This window comes from Nyctereutes procyonoides, unplaced genomic scaffold (genome assembly GCF_905146905.1).
Source record: "Nyctereutes procyonoides isolate TBG_1078 unplaced genomic scaffold, NYPRO_anot_genome, whole genome shotgun sequence".
NCBI classification, from domain to species: Eukaryota; Metazoa; Chordata; class Mammalia; order Carnivora; family Canidae; genus Nyctereutes; species Nyctereutes procyonoides.
The window spans coordinates 1905838-1927543 of record NW_026575032.1 but is presented as its reverse complement, the minus strand read 5'-3'; the positions used below and the strand labels follow the sequence as shown (position 1 = coordinate 1927543).

The 21706-nt window shown below is 33.9% G+C and overlaps 1 protein-coding gene across 7 annotated transcripts in view; it reads right to left on the bottom strand.

The window, feature by feature from the left end:
- BLTP1 (bridge-like lipid transfer protein family member 1) overlaps positions 1 to 21706 on the bottom strand; it is a 203403-nt gene that overhangs the window by 73510 nt on the left and 108187 nt on the right. For all 7 annotated transcript variants that reach the window (XM_055316940.1, XM_055316944.1, XM_055316946.1 and 4 more), the window contains 11 exons: positions 19975 to 20172; positions 19088 to 19299; positions 16102 to 16253; positions 15500 to 15650; positions 15183 to 15335; positions 10887 to 11127; positions 9447 to 9589; positions 6400 to 6619; positions 5778 to 5936; positions 4156 to 4331; positions 1228 to 1403 (listed from right to left, as the gene is read on the bottom strand). In XM_055316940.1, the coding sequence (XP_055172915.1) occupies positions 1228 to 1403; positions 4156 to 4331; positions 5778 to 5936; positions 6400 to 6619; positions 9447 to 9589; positions 10887 to 11127; positions 15183 to 15335; positions 15500 to 15650; positions 16102 to 16253; positions 19088 to 19299; positions 19975 to 20172 (1981 nt within the window). The remainder of the gene's footprint in view (positions 1 to 1227; positions 1404 to 4155; positions 4332 to 5777; positions 5937 to 6399; positions 6620 to 9446; positions 9590 to 10886; positions 11128 to 15182; positions 15336 to 15499; positions 15651 to 16101; positions 16254 to 19087; positions 19300 to 19974; positions 20173 to 21706) is intronic.

Here is a 21706-nt window from a genome sequence, read left to right as displayed (position 1 = left end):
ATTGCAAGTTATATGATGATAAGATGGCAAGAGCTATTCAAACAATCCTTTGAGATTTTTATAAAGAAGACACTTTAATTCTCAATGTTTCTAATGTTTTAAATTATAATTTACTAAATATTAGTTTATTATATTTTGCATTTTCATACACACTTATAATAAGCAGTAAGAGAGCTTTTAATGATTTAACAAACATTTTTTCCAGGTCACAAAACCAAGATAATTTCCCCACTAATGTTGAATAGAAAAGACAATGCAATTTCCATGTTCCTGAATCATTAGAAAAACCTCAGATATCTACACCTGAAACAAAATTTGAGAAAGCTATATTTTTCTATTAATAATTGACATCCAAACATTTAAACTGATTTTGTCAAATTATTTAAATTTTTAAATAGAATTATTTCAGATGGAAAACATTTCACATATTCAACTGTGTGATACACGTATGCAATACTTGTGCATTTTACTTTTAATCTACCCCCTTATAAAAACACAAACTGGATGAAACCAAGAATGTTGCAAAACCTCCTAATTGCCACCTATATCCATATTCTACTATTCCTACATACAAAGCAAGACCTATGCAAAGTAAAATTTCATGTTCATTAGTCAAATATTATTAGTGGGCATAATATTTCCCATTCAAGCAATAAAGAGACTAAAGAACTATCCCTGATAATAATGATAGTAAAAGATAGTTCTTAACTTTTACCATGCTACATTTAGCATTCCTGTGTATTTGGTTCTCATGGCTATACTCTCAATATGACTTCTACCCTATTTCTAATAGAAAATACAAGTCAATTCAGAATGGAGGTTAGGAATAATTATAAGTAAAATATATAAAACTACAATGCATAAGATCATAAAAATTTAGCTACTACAAGAGTAAACAAATTCTGAGTATATATACAACAAATGTACTTTGGCTGATTCATGTACACATACTAACATGACACAAAACTATGCCTCAACACAGGTGTCATCGTCTATAAAATCAACAAGTTTTAAAATGAGGTTATTAAATAAATAAATAAATAAATAAATAAATAAATAAATAAATAAATAAGAAAAGAAAATGAGGTGACTTTTGATAAATGGAAGTTACCTTCTCATTAAAATATTAAAATTACTTTCTCATTAGCATAAGAGGAAAACAAAGTTAAAAAACAGATATTATAACCTGTGTATAACATTTTACACAAAAAGAACAAAAGAACACACCTTCTTGCTCTTTTGCCTTTTCTCTCTTTGGCTGTGTCTGAATCTACAATATCTGCTCTAAGGCAGTCCAAAGTCCCTGAAAATGAAAGGTGTTCTCCAAAGTACATTCGGTAGCAGAGTGGCATTGCATCCTGTGACTGAATTCCTGTATGACTGAGAAGAGGCTTAAAAACAACCTAAAAGACATAACACATTAATTAATTAGCTTCACTAACAATTCATCATTTCCTGTGGCTTTTTTCTTATCCTACTTCAATACATGTATTAATACTGTAGTGTGAAGCCAAAAAAAAAGGACCTGTAATAATAAATATAGCTCTAATTTTAGTTAAAACCTAACAGTATTTTTGAGCATCTATTATGTGCTACTTATCTTTAATCACAAGGACAAAGATTTCTCCATCGTGCCTGAGTGTCTGAAATTACAAGGAAAATAAAATTGTGAACTAATTTCAATCATTCTACTTCATGCTTTTAAAAAAGGCATGACTATATACTGCATTTCCATAAAAATCTGGTATACTAGAATACTTTATCAACTTCCTATGTTAATATTAAAACATTTCATATGTAGTATTATGAACGTCTGACTTTTTTTTTAATGGTATCACTTGGTTGTAACAATCATTTAATATTTATTTTCTGAGAAAAAACCTTTCTTTATATATTAAGTACCATACATGCTTATGGAAATAAAACACTCTGGTTAAATCTCTTATTAACTGATTTTGTAGTCGCGAAGAGCTAATGCAAACAGAAGCAACTATATGTGTTTAGTAGTTGATCATTATAATCACTCTGCTTATTCTTTGCTGTCTGGTTCCTTTTTCTCCTTCCACATCCAAAATAAGGTGCTATCCAGTACTTTCCATGGCCCTCGGATAACCCTTTCACTATACATTCTCCCTTAGTGATCTTTTCCTGGAAGTTAAATAATACCATTAAAATGGACAAGTGCCATTTATGTATTAAGACCTAAGTCTACATATTCAATTATCTCTCAGTCATCTCATCTGTTTGTGCTTGGGAAGACAGGTTACCCTTGTGAAGTCCTAAAGGCCTAGGATAGAGAGAATTCAAACAATTGTACACTAGACTAGAATCTTAGGAAGAAATTTTCTCTCCCTTATATACTTACTTGGGATATTCTTTCTTAGGTTTTACTCTTTCATTCTCATGGAAAAACTCTTCCCTCTTCAAGGTTCAAACCACCCTTTATCTTTCCTAATGTTTGTTATTTATCACACCTCCCTCTTGTTAATCCCCATACAAATCAGAAACTCACTCCTGATTTACTTCCTTCTTTTTCTTTTCAATCCTAATTTATCATCTTGAATGATTCCTTTTACCATGCAGATTACTCAATAAACACTTCAGTTCCAAAGTTAAGTGACTTCTCTCCCCCTTTCCCCCATAATCATGGTTTAAACTCCATTTCAGCAACTTCCTAGGTTGTTTATATCTATCACCCTCATTTTTATTGCTACATCTGCTTTGGATCAATCCTCTTCTGCTCCTATAGCTGAGCTGCTAGCAACAATGAGAGGAAATGATATAATTGCATTCACTGGTACCCCAACACTAACCTTAACTAGGTCCTTAACTAGGTCCTCCACACTATTTGGCAATCCTTTTAGGGCATCTGTGATAAGCTCTCTTTCATATTCACTCTAACCTCTACACATATTTAAATCACCTTACAGAATTTTATACTGTATTATTTAATATCCATGTTTCTAGATTTTATAGTCTTATATGTAAAACAATATAATAATCTCTAGAAACATGTATTGAATGCTAACAAATGCAATTAATGTATTCTATAGCCCAAAACAACAAAAACTTATTTATTTTCCTACTCTCCTTTAATTAAAAAAAAAAAATGAAGTCCCTAAAAACTACTCCAATGTTTTGGAGAAGTCTCAAGAAAATTTAAAAGTGCTTGATATATTTCTTAACATAAATTACCTTCTACTGTAAGAGAAAATTGAAGCTACCAATTTGCAAACTTACTGTATAATTGTGAACTGTCCTTAATGCCCTCTTAGTTTCTCAGAAAAAAAAAGTAATTTTTTATGTCTAAAACGTCTCTTTGAATGACTCTAAATTCTAACATTCCTCATTCCTCCCTGAATCTTGCTCTATTAGTTTACCCTTTTTTCTTTTTCTGACAGAGATCTTCCTAATTCCTCCTAAGTATGTAACTGTCCTTGAGTCTCTCATCCTGAAAAAATAACATCTCAATACCAACGGTCCCACTCGCCCACTTGCCTTATGATCATTCAAACTAAAATATTCATTTCAAAGGATTTTGTTCTCCATTACTATATTTAATCAATTGAATAAGGCCTCCACGTTATTTTGCCTTTACCTTATCAAAGCCACAACCATCTAAGCTAAAAGCCTCATTTATCACTTATGTGAACTATTTCAATAACTCATCTTTTCACCTACAGTTTCTCTACATCAATACATTTAACACATATAATAACCTATATAATACTTCCACATGTACAGTTCTAGTCACTTTATTCCTCTGCTTTAAAATCTTCAGGGCCTCCCAAATGCTCACTCAGAAAATCTTAACATAGCACTTAACACAGCCTTCTAAAGGACAGGATTAAATTTAGCTTTCTAGTTATGTTATTTACTGGATCTGTATCTCCACATATCAAAAATGTTACTGTATGGGACAACTAACTATATGCTATTCTTCGGTTTATTGCATATCTATAGATGCTAAATTTGCATTGGTAATTAACCCATGTGCTTTTAAAAGGCTCTTCCTTTTTTGCATGAAGACTCAGACAATCACAGAAAAAAAGATTTTTCACCAGAATTCCCAGGTGCATATAACTGGACAGTTCCAGCTGCTAAGAACTACCTAATGAGGGGTTACTATAATTACAGAAAAACAGACTGGCTCACCTGTGCATCAGCAAGTTGCACAGCAGGAAACCCTTGGTTGGCTTCTTCTACACCTGCCACATCATCCTGACTAGTACTATGCTGAGAATGTGTTCCATCCAAAGTATTCTGGTCACTAGATAAGACAGTGTTGAAATCCGAGGCTGAGGGTATTGTTGGAAGATTGGGTGCAACACCTAACAGAGTAAATGTTCAAGAATAGAATCTGATTATGAGGAAATAAAACATAAAAGAATAGCAAAATAAACTCATGAAGCCCGTATTACAGCAATATTACCAGACTATTAAAAAAAAACAGCATTTTTTGGTCATTTTATAGACATGATCCAATAATAAAAATGAAATTAAACTAAAATTTCAGAAAGTATCAGTCCTCCTCACACAAGAAGTCTGTTTTAGAGCCAGTCAGTTCAAAATACAGAATTTTAAGGCCAGATCTTTGAAAAACATTTGATATCCCCTTAGCTTTGCACTGAGGACCAGTTACAGACAGCAGCAGGGCAAAAGCCACAGATGTCAGAGTCCCACATATAAATTTCTTCCCAATTATGCTTTCCTAAAGCAGAACAAAAATAAAATAGTGCTATTTATTTCCATGTATTCCCTTTATCCTTTAACTCCCCAGGCAAAGGACCCAAGATAAAGACAAAATGTACTTTTCTGGTTTTCTTAAAATTTAAACCATGCAGTAGTTAGACTAGTGCTAGAACACTGCTGAGAACTGATCGAAATATGGTCCGTCTAACTTCTGCAACTAAGAGCCAATGCTAAGAACTATAATGCAGTCATAATTAGGATCGGATTCCAGATTCAAGAGTGATCCACACACCAGCAAAACAAAGGACTAAGTAGTCACTTATCAACCAATCATAATTTCATATTTTCTATCTGAATAGAATTTGCTAGACATGCAAACAGCTGTTACGTGGATTAATTTCAGCTGCCTTCAGTAACCAGGATCAAAGGCTACTTCACATATTCTTTAAAAAAAAAATTTTTTACAAGCATCTAGTAAATGTGGAAAAATATCCCAAAAAAGAAAAACTAGAAAATGAAGGGTGGCACCACTTATGTTTCTGGAGACAGCCACCAACATTTCTTGAATTCCCTGTCAGTCTTGTTTATATGTATTCTTTTAAAATTAATAAATTGTCCTCATTTCTCAAGGGCAAGAATATTATTTTATTCCTCTTAGAACCCTAACTATAAAAAAAGCTAGTTATTGTTTCTCAGAGGAATCTGAAAAAATTAAAAAGATATTTTCTGTGCTGTAGGTACATTATATCATATTCTTTGCATTTTTTTTTTCACTCACCTCCTTTGGTATTTTTTTTCCCCCTTTGGTATTTTGAAACTTAAAGTAGCTACATGAGCTGGATGTTTTAAACTCTTTAAATTATATACAATCTCATATTTGACATATTTGTCTTTCCATAGAATACCAAGTGACTGCTTACAATTAATTCTCTCAATTCAGTATTAACAAAGGCATTTCATATGGGCAAATTTTAACTAAACAGATTAAACATTTGATATATTTTCATTCTGTGAAAAATAGGGTTTTATTAAAATTTACATATGCCCCTTAGACAGGTAAGCAAAGAAACATGGTAACTCAATACCTGATGGAAGACTATTGTGTGCGGATTTTGTAACAGGAGATTCTTGTACCACACTTCCACGATTACCCACAGCATTTGACATCCAGTTATAAAAACTCACAGATGATGGCTCAGATAGCAAGGGATGTTCAGATAACATATCAGTGGCCATTGTATTTCCTGAAAATAAAGGCTTATTGAGTACAGTATTACTTACATAATAAGAAGCAGAAAATGTGATTTATATAAATTATTTTTTTAAGTGAGATTAAATTGTCTTTTGCAGATATTTCCAAACTCACTGCATGATGTTGGCATTTGGATGTTAAGGCATTAATAAGTAACTTATTTTTAATATAACAAGAAGAAATTTACTGTTGACTGGTTTAGACATCATCCTATATCACAACTAGATTGATAATAATGTCAAATGCTGCAATTTAGAAATCCAAACTAAGGGCATGAAGACACCAAGTTACGAACAGAACAATTTCCCCAAATACTTTTTCAAAAATAAGGTATAATATACATAGATTAGTTACGCAACCAAAGTATAAATCAAAATGAACTTAAGTCCTGTGGGTATTTTTTTTTTAATTGTCACATAGAAATAAACTTGTAATTGTCAAAACTAAGGATATACCCGTCCTTGTTAGAGAGCTGCTTTTTACAGCTGCACTACTTCGTTGAGGAGTCCCTTCTAGGAGGTTGTGCAAGCTTGGGAAGCTTCCAGTCAGGTAGCTGAGTAGGCTCTCCTTCCTTGGACTCTCCTTAACTGGCATCCCGGGACGTCCAACATGCACTGGAGAATCTGTGGCGGTGTCTCCACTGGTATAGCTCAAAGAATGATATGGGTGAATGCCCTACAAAAGGACAACACAGGGCTCTTTCTTATGCATATAAAAATGACTGCTAATGACTACTACTACTATTACTGTTGCTATTACTGATAGTTACTATTCAGTTTATACCAGAACAGATTGTGCCTACTAGGATTGTGGTGAATGTACATAAAAATGTTTTAAAACTTTACAGGACAATTCAAATGTACATAAATGTACATAAAAATGTTTTAAAACTTTACAGGACAATTCAAAGGACAGCCTTTATTATCATCCACTTATTTTAAACAATAAATTATTAACTCCCTTTGAAAACTGAAGAATGTGTCTGGTGGTAAGATTTCTAGCCCCAAATTCTCAATACTGTATGATTCTTGTTGGTACCCTGATAACAAAAATCTGTAACAGATTTTTGTAGAGTTCTAATAAGTAAAAAACAATTTCCAGCAATTCTCTGAGGAAAATTTAAAAATTACAGAATTGTCCATCTCTATCTGTTCTATCACATCTAAGGTTAGAATTTCAGATCAGTTTAAAACAGTACAAGAAAAGGCTATACAGACAGAAAGATCCTGAAAAGAAGAGATCTAAAACAAATTGTTACAATTCAAGTCTTCAGAGGACTTTTATAATCCATAAACAAAGGTATGTTTGTGGGGTTAGGAAAAACTATCAAACAGGAAGAAATCAGACTGATGAAGAGTTCAGAATTTAAAAGTATCCTGGCTTCTAACTATTCTATATAGAGTAAGCCTAATAGTTCAAACTTTTAAAAAATGTATATTAAACTATTACTGAATGTTTTAATTAAAAGAACAATACTTACACAGAATAAAAACTTTGAAAGCACAAAGAAAATTCAATAAATTGTATTCCCTGAGCTCTGGTCTAAAAGATCCCTTCCCCTAGAAGTATTCTTAAGTGTTTCTTATATCTATCCTCCTTTAAATAATTTATAACAGGGATCCGTGGGTGGCGCAGCGGTTTAGCGCTTGCCTTTGGCCCAGGGTGCGATCCTGGAGACCCGGGATCGAATCCCACGTCGGGCTCCCGGTGCATGGAGCCTGCTTCTCCCTCTGCCTGTGTCTCTGCCTCTCTCTCTCTCTCTCTCTCTCTCTCTCTCTCTCTCTCTCTGTGTGTGTGACTGTCATAAATAAATAAAAATTAAAAAAAAAAGGTGGGAATTTAAAAATAAATAAATAAATAAATAAATAAATAAATAAATAAATAAATAATTTATAACAATAAAAGCATATATACATATTTATCCTTTTTTTTTCTTTAACACACAGATACATATCATCCTATATTCTGTTTTTACTTTAATCCAGGCACTTTGGTGACCATTCCATATTCACTTAGAGATCTACTTCATCTTTTTGAAGTCTTCATGGTACACATCTGTATCACGGTACACTAGTTTATTAGTCCTCAACTGGTTAATCATTTATGTTGCTTCCGTTATCTTCCTATTATAAACAGTGTTGTAAAGAACATTATTACACATATGTCATAGAGCATTTATGAGCATTCATTTCTTTATTTTTAATTTTTTTTAAAGATTTTATTTATTTATTCATGAGAGACACAGAGAGAGAGAGGCAGAGACAGAGGCAGAGGGAGAAGCAGGCTCCATGCAGGGAGCCCAAGGTGGGACTGGATCCCGGGTTTCCAGGATCAGGCATTGGACCAAAGGTGGCGCTAAACACTGAGCCACCCAGGCTGCCCCATTCATTTCTTTAGAATGAATTCCTGGACAGGTATATACTGGGTGAAAGAACTTTACCTTTCTAATTTTGATACAAATTGCCAAAATGTTCTTCAAAGAGTTTGTGCCAATTTAAACACACACCAGTACTATGCGAGAGTGTTTTCCCTTTTTTTTACCAACATATACTGTTCTAATGTGTTAGTGTTTTGTTTTTTTTTTGCGTATGTGTGTTAGTTGTTTTCAATTTGATCAGTGGAAATGGAAATCTCATTTTAATTTACATTTCTTCAATTATAACATTTTCATATTTGTGTATTTATTTCTCTGTGAACTGCCCATTAACCAATTCTTCTCTATTGTGTTCTTTTTCTTAGTGATTAGAAAAAGATCTTTATATATGAGGAAATCAGCCCTTTGACACTTATCTTTCTATTTTGTTTATGTTAACTTTTTCTGTGTAGAAATTTTATATTTTAATATGGCAAAATTGTCAGTCACTTACCTTATGGATTTTGAATATTAATGTAAGTCTATATCCAGACTTTCAAAGAAAGTTAAAATACTGACTGTCATTTTCATTGCTCATAAAAGGAAACTAACAAAAAATAAATAACCCATGACAACAACAAATAACTTACATGCTTATTATGTGCCAGGTATTGTTCTAAGCATTATTCACGTATAAAAACAGTTATTTCTCAACATGGATATTCTAGAAAAAGTTGCTATCGTAATTTCCATCTTACAGATAAGGAAACTACACAAAGTACAATTAAAAGCTTGTTCAGTCACGAAGCAACTAAGTGGCAGAGGCAGAACTGAAACCAAGGCTGTCTGGCTCCCAAGGTGGTAGTCAACTACTTTGTTATACATGTGTCTTATCAAGCACTGGTTAAGTTTCTTAAACAGGGTAATCAAAATAATGAAATAGCTTAAATCAAACTGTATATTAAGTTGCTAGTCATGTCCATTTAAACATAAAAATATTTATTATTATTGAATTATTAAACTATTCATTCCTGAATATACAATACTATTTGAATGTGTACATTTAAATACCTAATATTTGAATTTGAGATAGCAGAAATTTAGGTCTTCTCTGGAAGTCTACTCTAACCAGAAACAGCAATAATGTACCTTGATTTTTAATGCAGAGTCACTATGGGTATGAGTCTTAGAAAGTTTCCTCATTATCTCAGCTCCAGTTACAGGTCCAGAGGTACCAGGTGGAGGACGGTTAGCTGTTCCTTCTAGTAGCATTGTGTGTTCACTGACTGTGGCTGAAACAATTCAAAAAAATGAGTGGGCTAAAGATGATCATTTTCTTGAAACATCAACACCAGTGTTTCTAGTGGTGTAACTATACTCAACTTTACATATTCCTTGAGTAAATAGATTAATTAAATTTCCTTGAAATTCACTGTGGAATCTGCCTTAATATTATTTTTTGTCTTTTATTCTCCCAATCCCAATTTTCTCAGTCTCAAGAAAGGAACAAATAGCTTCAGTCCCTCCACAACACAAGCCAGTCTGAAGGGTATAGAAATAAAATAAAAAAAAAAAAAACCTAAGTTCAAAGTACAATACTTTCAAAAATACTCAGGCATTTGCAGATAGTTAATTAGGAGGGACGTTTTGTTTGGTTTTTTTGTATGTGTTTTTAGAGCACACACACTGGTGAGTGAGGGCGGGAGGTGGGGGGCACAGGAAGAGGGAGAAGAGGGAGAGAGAATCTTAAGCAGGTTCCATGCCCAAAACAGAACCAACACAGGGCTTGATCTTTGACCCTGAGATCAGGACCTGAGCCGAAATCAAGAGTCAGGATGCTTAACCAACTGAACTACTCAGGAACCTCTCTTCATAGCAAATTCATTTTTCTATAAAGTTTAAAAAAAAAAAAGCTGGGTAATTGTAACATAATTCATGACATAATCAATATTATGAGAGCTCTAATTTTAAGGCTACTGTCTTTTTCTGTGGTACTTTTAATATTTTTTCCAAAATATCATAATTCAATATTATTGAATATTACATGCTGTGATAACAAAGGACTATCTTTGAAAAAGCATTAAAATGTGCACATATATCTCTGAAATGTGTACCCACTGTCTGTGTTCTGGCACAGCCATGATGCTGACAGAATTATAGGCCGAATGCATGACTCTAAACATTATATAAATGCAGAATCAACCTGGTACCATGTAAAATTCAAAGACTCATTTAAGAGACTGTGTTATAGGAAAGATGATGAACAAATATAAATATGAATTTTATTTTTTTAAATATGATTTTAAATGGAAGTTAATATGCTTCACTCAAAACATTCTAGCTTTGCAAAGATGTCTGTTATTATACAGGATAGATTAGGAGAAATCTATCGTATTTCATGAAGTTAAATGTAAAAATCTAAAGTCAGTATAAAGATTCCAACATTATTATCATTTATTTGGACTAATACAAATCATACTTGTATAATTAAGCCATAACATTTTCAAATTTGGGACACAAATGATGAAAATTATCACATTATACTATGTCACCAAGGTATAATATCTAACTAAAATATTTACAAGTCACCTGCATCAAATTCAAATTCCGCTCCGTCAGCACTGGTGTCACTTTGAAGACCACCTCCATTGTCTAGACCAAGTCCGTCTTCATGTTCATGGTCCACAGCTGACTGAGGTTTCAGTGGCTGAGCTGGTCTATGTAAGCTAACTCCTTTAAAGGCTGGTGTCACTACAATAAACTTCATCCACTGCCTTGCCAGTGCAACTAAACCTTTCTTTAAAGTTACCAAAGCAGGAAGTCCATCACTCTGTAATAACAATGATATAATAGTAAATTACTACTTAAGTATTTGCATATATTTATTCACTTAAATCTCATAACCTCCATTTAGAAATGAAGAAATTATAATTTATGTGTTATAATTTGTCTAAGGTCACAAAAGAGAATATTTCAAACTGGCAATAGAACTCAATCTCTAATTCTCAAGAAGATATTAGCCAATTGGATCCAACAGTACATTAAGAAAATTATTCACCATGACCAAGTAGGATTTATCCCTGGGACACAAGGCTGGTTCAACACTTGTAAAACAATCAATGTGATTCATCATATCAGCAAGAGTAAAACCAAGAACCATATGATCCTCTCATTAGATGCAGAGAAAGCATTTGACAAAATACAGCATCCATTACTGATCAAAACTCTTCAGAGTGTAGGGATAGAGGGAACATTCCTCGACATCTTAAAAGCCATCTATGAAAAGCCCACAGCAAATATCATTCTCAATGGGGAAGCACTGGGAGCCTTTCCCCTAAGATCAGGAACAAGACAGGGATGTCCACTCTCACCACTGCTATTCAACATAGTATTGGAAGTCCTAGCCTCAGCAATCAGACAACAAAAAGACATTAAAGGCATTCAAATTGGCAAAGAAGAAGTCAAACTCTCCCTCTTCGCCGATGACATGATACTCTACATAGAAAACCCAAAACCTCCACCCCAAGATTGCTAGAACTCATACAGCAATGGCAGCGTGGCAGGATACAAAATCAATGCCCAGAAATCAATGGCATTTCTATTCACTAACAATGAGACTGAAGAAAGAGAAATTAAGGAGTCAATCCCATTTACAATTGCACCCAAAAGCATAAGATACCTAGGAAGAAACCTAACCAAAGAGGTAAAGGATCTATACCCTAAAAACTACAGAACACTTCTGAAAGAAATTGAGGAAGACACAAAGAGATGGAAAAATATTCCATGCTCATGGATTGGCAGAATTAATATTGTGAAAATGTCAATGTTACCCACGGCAATTTACACGTTTAATGCAATCCCTATCAAAATACCGTGGACTTTCTTCAGAGAGTTAGAACAAATTATTTTAAGATTTGTGTGGAATCAGAAAAGACCCCGAATAGCCAGGGGAATTTTAAAAAAGAAAACCATATCACAATGGTTTCACAATGCCAGATTTCAGGTGGTACTACAAAGCTGTGTTCATCAAGACAGTGTGGTACTGGCACAAAAACAGACACATAGATCAATGGAACAGAATAGAGAACCCAGACGTAGACCCTGAACTTTATGGTCAACTAATATTCGATAAAGGAGGAAAGACTATCCACTGGAAGAAAGACAGTCTCTTCAATAAATAGTGCTGGGAAAATTGGACATCCACATGCAGAAGAATGAAACTAGACCACTCCCTTTTACCATACACAAAGATAAACTCAAAATGGATGAAAGATCTAAATGTGAGACAAGATTCCATCAAAATCCTAGAGGAGAACACAGGCAACACCCTTTTTGAACTCGGCCACAATAACTTCTTGCAAGATACATCCACGAAGGCAAAAGAAACAAAAGTAAAAATGAACTATTGGGACTTCATCAAGATAAGAAGCTTTTGCACAGCAAAGGACACAGTCAACAAAACTCAAAGACAACCTACAGAATGGGAGAAGATTTTTGCAAATGACCTATCAGATAAAGGGCTAGTTTCCAAGATCTATAAAGAACTTCTTAAACTCAACACCAAAGAAACAAACAATCCAATCCTGAAATGGGCAAAAGACATGAAGAGAAATCTCACAGAGGAAGACATAGACATGGCCAACATGCACATGAGAAAATGCTCCGCATCACTTGCCATCAGGGAAATACAAATCAAAACCACAATGAGATACCACCTCACACCAGTCAGAATGGGGAACATTAACAAGGCAGGAAACCACAAATTTTGGAGAGGATGCGGAGAAAAGGGAACCCTCTTACACTGTTGGTGGGAATGTGAACTGGTGCAGCCCTCTGGAAAACTGTGTGGAAGTTCCTCAAAGAGTTAAAAATAGACCTGCCCTACGACCCAGCAATCGCACTCTTGGGGATTTACCCCAAAGATACAGATGCAATGAAACACCGGGACACCTGCACCCCGATGTTTATAGCAGCAATGTCTACAATAGCCAAACTGTGGAAGGAGCCTCGGTGTCCATCGAAAGATGAATGGATAAAGAAGATGTGGTTTATGTATACAATGGAATATTACTCAACCATTAGAAACGACAAATACCCACCATATGCTTCAAAGTGGATGGAACTGGAGGGTATTATGCTGAGTGAAGTAAGTCAATCGGAGAAGGACAAACATTATATGTTCTCATTCATTTGGGGAATATAAATAATAGTGAAAGGGAATATAAGGGAAGGGAGAAGAAATGTGTGGGAAATATCAGAAAGAGAGACAGAACATAGACTCCTAACTCTGGGAAATGAACTAGGGGTGGTGGAAGGGGAGGAGGGTGGGGGGTGGGAGTGAATGGGTGACGGGCACTGAGGGGGGCACTTGAGGGGATGAGCACTGGGTGTTATTCTGTATGTTGGCAAATTGAACACCAATAAAAAATAAATTTATTAGGGATCCCTGGGTGGCGCAGCGGTTTGGCGCCTGCCTTTGGCCCAGGGCGCGATCCTGGAGACCCGAGATCGAATCCCACATCAGGCTCCCGGTGCATGGAGCCTGCTTCTCCCTCTGCCTGTGTCTCTGCCTCTCTCTCTCTCTGTATGACTATCGTAAATAAATAAAAAAAAATTAAAAAAATTTATTATTAAAGAAAAAGAACTCAATCTCTAAACACAACATTGCATCTTTCTGTCATCAACAGTGCAGGTGATGAGGCTAAACATGAGGTGCAAAAAGAGGATTCTCCTTAAGAAGCATTCAATCCACTTTACCTTTTTTTGTTCAGCTAAGGAAATCAACTGCATTTTGATCTACCAGGAATATTTATTAAATAAAGAGGAAATGAAATTACTCCCTTCAAAGATTAGGTAACCATCACTATTTTAACATTAGAAAAAATAAGTTACTATGGTTCAATGCTGGACACAGATGGATTTGTAACTGCCTTGAAAGTTAAATGTATTATTGGTAACAATTACATAATTTAGGATATATTTTATTTCACACGATGATGACTATAAATTTGGCTATTTTTTCCACGTGACGATGACTAAAATTTGGCTATTTTTCTAACTGGAGTCTTAGCCTAAGAGGCAAATATCTAACTCTTTTCCATGCCCTTTCCTATAATTCCTTGTGTTAGACAAATGGCTCTAATTGAAGAGAGCCATTTACTAAACAGCAGAAATCACCTCATTTACTTTCTGAGGAACATCAGATCTCTGAGCCTCTCCTTTCCTTCTTATACTTAAGTAAGGAGAGCCATCTTGCATTTCTTCCTCTTACCTGCAAAGCTTATCTCAGCAGAACTTCCATCCATGGGAAATGCCATTTTCTATTGACCAAAAACTTGGAGAGAAGAGAGATCCTCAAGGTCTAAACCCCTAATGATGAGGTGCTATCTTCTACAGTGCTTTTCCATAGGCTGAGATATACAGTATTTATTTTATATTATTAAACATTCTCCCTTCAACCATTAATTAGCCCTCATATTATTAAACATTTCTGTGAAATTTCATGCTAATTACTTTTTTGCTTGAAATTCTTTATGCCTTCAGCTCCTTAGACATTTTTTCCTGCTTCTCCAACCTCAAACCCTATGGGCCAATGAATGGCTCCTCAAAGAACGAAGGCTTCTTTTTTTTAAGATTTACTTATTTATTTGAGTGGGGCAGGCTGAGGGAGGGTTTGGGAGCATGAGCAGGGGGAGGGAGAGAGGGGGAAAGGGAGAAAGAATCCCAAGCAGACTCCAGATGGAGCCCAGTACAGAGCTTGATCTCATGATCCTGGGATCGTGACCTGAGCCAAAATCAAGAGATGGTCGCTTAACCAACTGAACCACCCAGACACCTCAGGAATAGAGGCTTCTTTAAAGCTAACTTACAGTTTCAGTAACTCACCATTGTAGCATCATCAATGATGGAGTAATTTGCCTGGTGCAGGTAGTGGTGCAGTATATTGCACAGTAAACATGAAGGGTTTTCTTGGAGAAAACGTGCAACTTTTGTAAGCCTGTTGTATTTACTTCTTAAGGGAAAATGTACACTTTTATTCTGAAACAAAGCAAAAACAACAGATATAGAGTAATATATCAAAGATACTGCAAATAGAACATATCAAGTAATCAAGAACTTGCAGGTCTGATGTTTTCCAACACCAATGAACAACATGTCCAATAACAAAACTGTAGGATACTCTGTATTGCTAATAGACATACCTCTAATGCTTCTGTCATTATGCATCCCATAACAGCACAAATTCTCAAGGTGCCCTCAGTTTCTAATTTGTTTAAGGATGATTTGAGTTGATCAATGGGAACAAGCCATGCACCAACAGCTGGAGTGGCGGTGCTTAAAAGATTCAGCTGCCTATGAAAATTTTTAAAAAAATTATAAAAGCAAGTGTCAAGATTTGTATTTCAAACAATCTCCCATACATACTGTACTTAGTGGCTATTTTATTGAGGCAAAATTACTTCTCATTTTGGCTACCAGATAAATTATGAACATATAAATAGAAAATGTGAGGAATAGATAATAGAAAAGAAAGAAAAGTATTAAAACATATTAGAAGTAAGAATAAGAAGTTCACGGCGGGGTGACATATAATAGTAAAACTAAAGCCCTAGGGAAAAAAAATGGTCAAACAAGATAAAACCAATGCTGCAGAAAGCATAAAGCAGGAAAGATGGTAAGAAACTGGTATCCCTAATGCTAGATATATAAGAAAAAATAATTTAAAAAATATCTGAAACAAAATTGTATTTATTTAAAATGAAGAAACATCAAGGAATGGTACTACATATTTGAAACTTTTTACCTAGAAAATGCATGTGTAGGAGATCTCACATTGGTGGGAGCTGCGAAACTAAACCAAATTTCCTTGATGGTCAACTTCATGCTACATGAATCTGGAGGTGGGGGCATCAGAGGTAGATCTTTTTTCAAATCATCAGATTCGACTCCTTCATCCTACACAAAATCAAAAACCAAAAACCTATTAATGTATAGCTCCTTAAAGCCACTAGTGCAGAGGTTAAATGTTAAATGTGTAAATGTTTTAAGTACAAAATCTTCCCATCAAATCAAGTTCCACAGATGACACTTTTATATAAAATAGGTAACAAGGACACCTAGGTGATGCCTGCCTTCGGCTGTGGGCGTGATCCCGGGTCTGGGGATCAAGTCCCCCATCAAGCTCCCTGGGAAGAGCCTGCTTCTCCCTCTGTCTATGCCTCTGCCTCTCTGTCTCTCATGCATAAATAAATAAAATATCTTTTTAAAAAAACAGGTAACATAAACCTTACTCAGCCTAATCTTGATTCTGAGAAATACCTATAAATCCTTGAAGTTCCAAGGAACATAGTCTGAAAAACCACTGCATTGTAGTAAGCCATAAACAGAGATCTTAGAACAAGGTTTCTCCTGATCACTTCATTCAATTACATTTGCTTAGGGATGTTTGTTATTTTTTCCAGATGAAAAAAGAAAGAGAGATTTCGTGACTTGCCAAAGGCCATACAACTATCAAGAGGAATAAGTGATAGAATCTAAGTCTTCTGCTTCCTGCTGCAATCTATTATCTTATCCTTCTTAATAAAATATTCCGAACTTCCAAAAAAAAGGTACTAGGGTAGTCCATGTTCAAATAAATAACATTCTACAATAAAAAATTCTTAGTTATTTTATATGCTAGCAATCTGAATCAGGATTAAGAAACAGGATTTTTTTTTTAAATGTGTTATCACCACTCTTTAGAATGCAGGGTGGTAAGCATAATATTAAAGAAACAAAAATGTCTAATGCCTGCTATGTCTTCTCACAGCTCTCTAATTCATTTTTAGCTATTACTGGTCAAGATGAAGAAAGGACTGGCATTTTCTTGTGGGATGATTAAGGAATGAAGAGTATCCACAAAATAGCTTTGAATCCTAAGTGCTACAAAACAATGTGAACTACAGACAATAGTAATTTTAAAGTTAGCAGATGCTAAATATAAGTCCATATTCCTTATCTTCAACTCTAAAACTCAGAACATTCTGAAAGATCTATATATTTTTGTGTAAATGCAGCATCAAAATTTGATCTGAACTTGATGAGAGGCTATTTATCCCACTTGGAATTTTTATGAATGTTGTGCTGCAAAAGCATTTAAATATTTCAAGATGAAGTGGTGTCTCAGATTCCACAGGAGTTTATATAACATACAAAAACACACACCATATTACCTTTCTGTTAAAGGAAAAAAACCCTGAATTCGCAAATACATCTGACCTGTAGGTTTCAGACAAGGCTGTGAGCTAGACACTAGGTATACAAAAGACAGAGAAGAGAGTCTTCAAGAACTCAAAGTTTTAAAAGGTTAGTGGGCTTACATATATTAAGCCACTAATTATAATAGATGTGAAGCAAAGGAATAATAAAGTGGATTTAGGTTGACTCATTTTTTGGTACCTACGGCATGTGTAAATGATGAAGGGCACCTCATACAATTCTGATGCTCAGTTGAAAGGTTGGTACTAAAAACATAACCGATGTCAACAAATTATGAAGTAGGACTAGGAAATAAATCTAGGAGTGGAAATACAATAACAACAAAAAAATTCAATAGCCAAGAAAAGAACATGAGGAGAATACTCACATTTGAGGACAAAGAACTAAATGAGAATATGGACCAGAAAAAGTCAGAGAACCCAAAGAAGGCAATGTTACAAAATTTAGGGACATTCAGCATAGAGAGTAGGATCAGAGGGATCAAGGAAGATACCGGAGTTTCTGTCAAGTATTTTAGTGGAACAGAAGGAAAAAGAAAAGAACAGCTTGGCTTCCTACTTCTTTTGTCCAGTGACAAAAAGTATTGTATTTTTTTAAATTTCCTTAATTAAAGTGCTAATCCCAATCACCACTGAAATACATCCAAAGACCTCACAAGAAAACTATGATTAACTCTTAAACTATGCATCAAATCAAAATAAATGTTTCAAAACTAAATTCCCAGAAACCTGGTGTTCAGAGGTGATTATGCCAATGCCATCCATGGTGGATACCCATGACATTTCTTAATTAAAAGTTTCTTTCTTCTTCAATTGGTCCAATTTTCAAATGATCCGAAGTGTATATACATATATGTGTGTTTAAAAAACATTTACCAAGTTCTTACTACATGCTAGACACAGAGTTAGATCTTTCATATGTATTATCTCCTTCAATCTTCACAACTCCAGAAGATCAATATCATTACAATACCATTACAGACAAAGAAATTGCAAAGAGGAAATAACTTGTACTCATCAGTTAGTGGTACAACTCTTCCATAATCTAGAATCTTGAATATTTTTATTATTGCTATTATTAATCATCATGACATTCTACTATAATAAAAATAATAAATGGGTTCCCTATAAGGTATTAAGACTCTAACTGAAATGGATTAGATATTGAAAGTATTTACAACTTACATAAAATACTACCAGTGACAAAACAAAGTATTTACATGAATTCTGCTAAAAGCAACGCCTACTTTTCTGAAATTTTATAATTCATTAATTCAACAAATATTAAGTGCCCAATATGAGCAAAGCATCAAGCAAGGTACTATATTAGATATAAATATATCTGTGGTATGGTACCTATGCTTCAGAAATTCTATTATATTAGAAGAATTATCACCAAAATACCTGGACTACTATTTAAGCAAAATCCCAAATATGGAAAGAACCAAATATATTCCAGAAATTAACTCTGAATTGTGCATGTAGTTTTCTGTTATCTTTTCAAAGCACTATTATTATTAAAAATTCACCAACTTGTTCATCTGAAACAGAATTTCCATTCAAGTCTGAAGAAGGGCTTATTCGATCACAAGGGAGATTATCATCAGAGACATCAGTATTATAGCCACTGCCAGTTGGAGAATCAGAAGAATTATTAGATGTCAGCACGCCACCTCTTTCTGTAACACTAGCTTTACCCATAATTCCAAAAGTATTATATAATACAGCACCAGACTGTCTTCCTCCTAAACAAATGAAAGAATATATTAAAAACAGTGGATGTCAACACTACTCTACAATACCCATAAAGATAAAAATAAAAATTCATAAAGATCTTTTTTTCTCATCAAAACTTTGCCTTTACCTATAAAAGTCATGTAAGACTGGATTATCAGGTAAAGAATTATAGGCATATCTGATTACTATTATATATGACTAAACCTCAGTCTTATAAACAACTCAGCCTTCCTTTTATATATATTACTAGTACAATAATGTAAAAGAAAACTACATATAACTGTAAGTCAGTCTGTCTCGCTAAATAAAGGATTTATATATAGTATTTTTATCTGCAAAGCTCTACTAATCAAAAATCCAGTTTCTAAAGAAACTGTAAACTTTTAAAAACTGGGTAGTTCTATATTTTATTCGAAAATTTTTTTTCTGAACCACAGATTTTGTTTGTTCAGGCAGTTATGTATGTCTAGATGATCCATTAGTTTTGAATCATACATTAAAGGGAAAGCCCACTTATGCAATTGGGATGGGGCATCTACCCTGGTATAAATAATCCCAGGTTTCAACTTTCTGCTTAAATATGATGATTCAGGTTATTCAAAGTTACAATTATTCAAACCATTGTAGGAACATGGGGACAATCTATCCCTCATTTAAGCAGAAATGAGAAAAAAAATGCTTACCTTTTATGGTTAAATTTTCAAGTCCACATTCAAACATTATCCAACCCCATTTTTCTTGGCTGGGACCTATTCGAGTTACATCTGGAATAGCTTGCTGATCAGTTTCATCCACAAAAGTAAACTCATCCAACTCTTCAAGAGTAAATAAAACTTTGGACTTCTCAAAAGGAATAGCAGTGATGGCACAGGTACCAATATCTATTATCAAAGGAGAATACAACCATTTTTAAAGACAGAGAAGTTTGTATTAAAAAAAAAAACAGGAAAGTAAACACTTGGCACAGTATCCCTCTTAAAAGATATTTTAATACTCTGTCAAAAAGAAAGGTAAATAAACCAATCAATTTCTAAAATAATGCCTAGTATCCTACAACTTAAAAAGTGCCAGAATCACACTGAAATAAAAGGCAGAAAAAAAAACAATTACATAATTAAGAAATAATTGCTCAGAGGCAGAATGAATTAATTTCTGAAAGATTATAGGGTACTCTAAAAATCTGAAGTAAAAAAAGCTCCTGAATAATTCAGCTTCATGGTAAACTATTTTTATTTTTTATTTTATTTTATTTTATTTTATTTTATTTTATTTTATTTTATTTTATTTTATTAATTTAATTTATTTATTCATGAGAGACAGAGAGAGAGAGAGAGAGAGAGAGAGAGAGAGAGAGAGGGGCAGAGACACAGGCAGAGGGAGAAGCAGGCTCCATGCAGGCAGCCTGATGTGGGACTCAATCCTAGGACTCTAGTATCATGCCCCAAGCCGAAGGCAGGTGCTAAACCACCTAGCCACCCAGGGATCCCGGTAAACTATTTTTAAATACGTTTTCATCATCTTACAAAATAAAAAATTATTTTAATTAATTACCCAGTCATAAAATACCGGGTATTTTAATTAAATACCCATAAAAAATTAGAAATTAGTAAAATTATAGCTTTTACTACATGATTACTTTATGCTAATACATTTTATATAATTACAATTCATAACAGACACTGCCATAATTCTACCACTTACAATATGCAATATGAAAACTAACATCCTACATGTCTGGCAAAGGTTTATATTTTATTTTTTTCATTTCTTTCTCTGATTACACCTAATAAACACAGAAAAAAATGTTTTTTAAAATGTCAATTTACTACCCGGAGATAATTTGTTTATATTCAAATTAAATTTCCTTCTAGCTTTTTAGAAGATTATTTTACAAACAACACAGCTTTGGTTCCCATATTTCAAGTAACAGTAAACCATAATTTCCTGAGGGCATTTAAAATTCTTCAAAGATATTATTTTAATAGTTGTATAATACTCCATCATATGAAAATATCATATTTCACCTTTATGATCAGAAAATCTTCCGATCAGAGACTAAATATTCACTTACATTTTTCTATGATTTTCTCACTATTTTTTTATATTTGCCTTCAATGAATTTATTCTGATGTATGATATAAGTTTAAATTTGATTTAAAATTTTTGACTAGGTAATACACTGGTATAGATCAAACATCCAAAATGTGTGAAAGGATATATACAAAGAAAACTGACACCACACCCAGGAATCCACTTCCTCTCCTTATAGGTAACAAACATCATTAGATTGAGAATCCTTCCACAGATATCTTATGAACATATAATAAAGTCAATTACATTTTTTCCCTGAGTTTTTATACAATGTTTTGTCTTTGATGACTTTTTTTCTGCAATAGTGTGCCTTTCACAATTCTA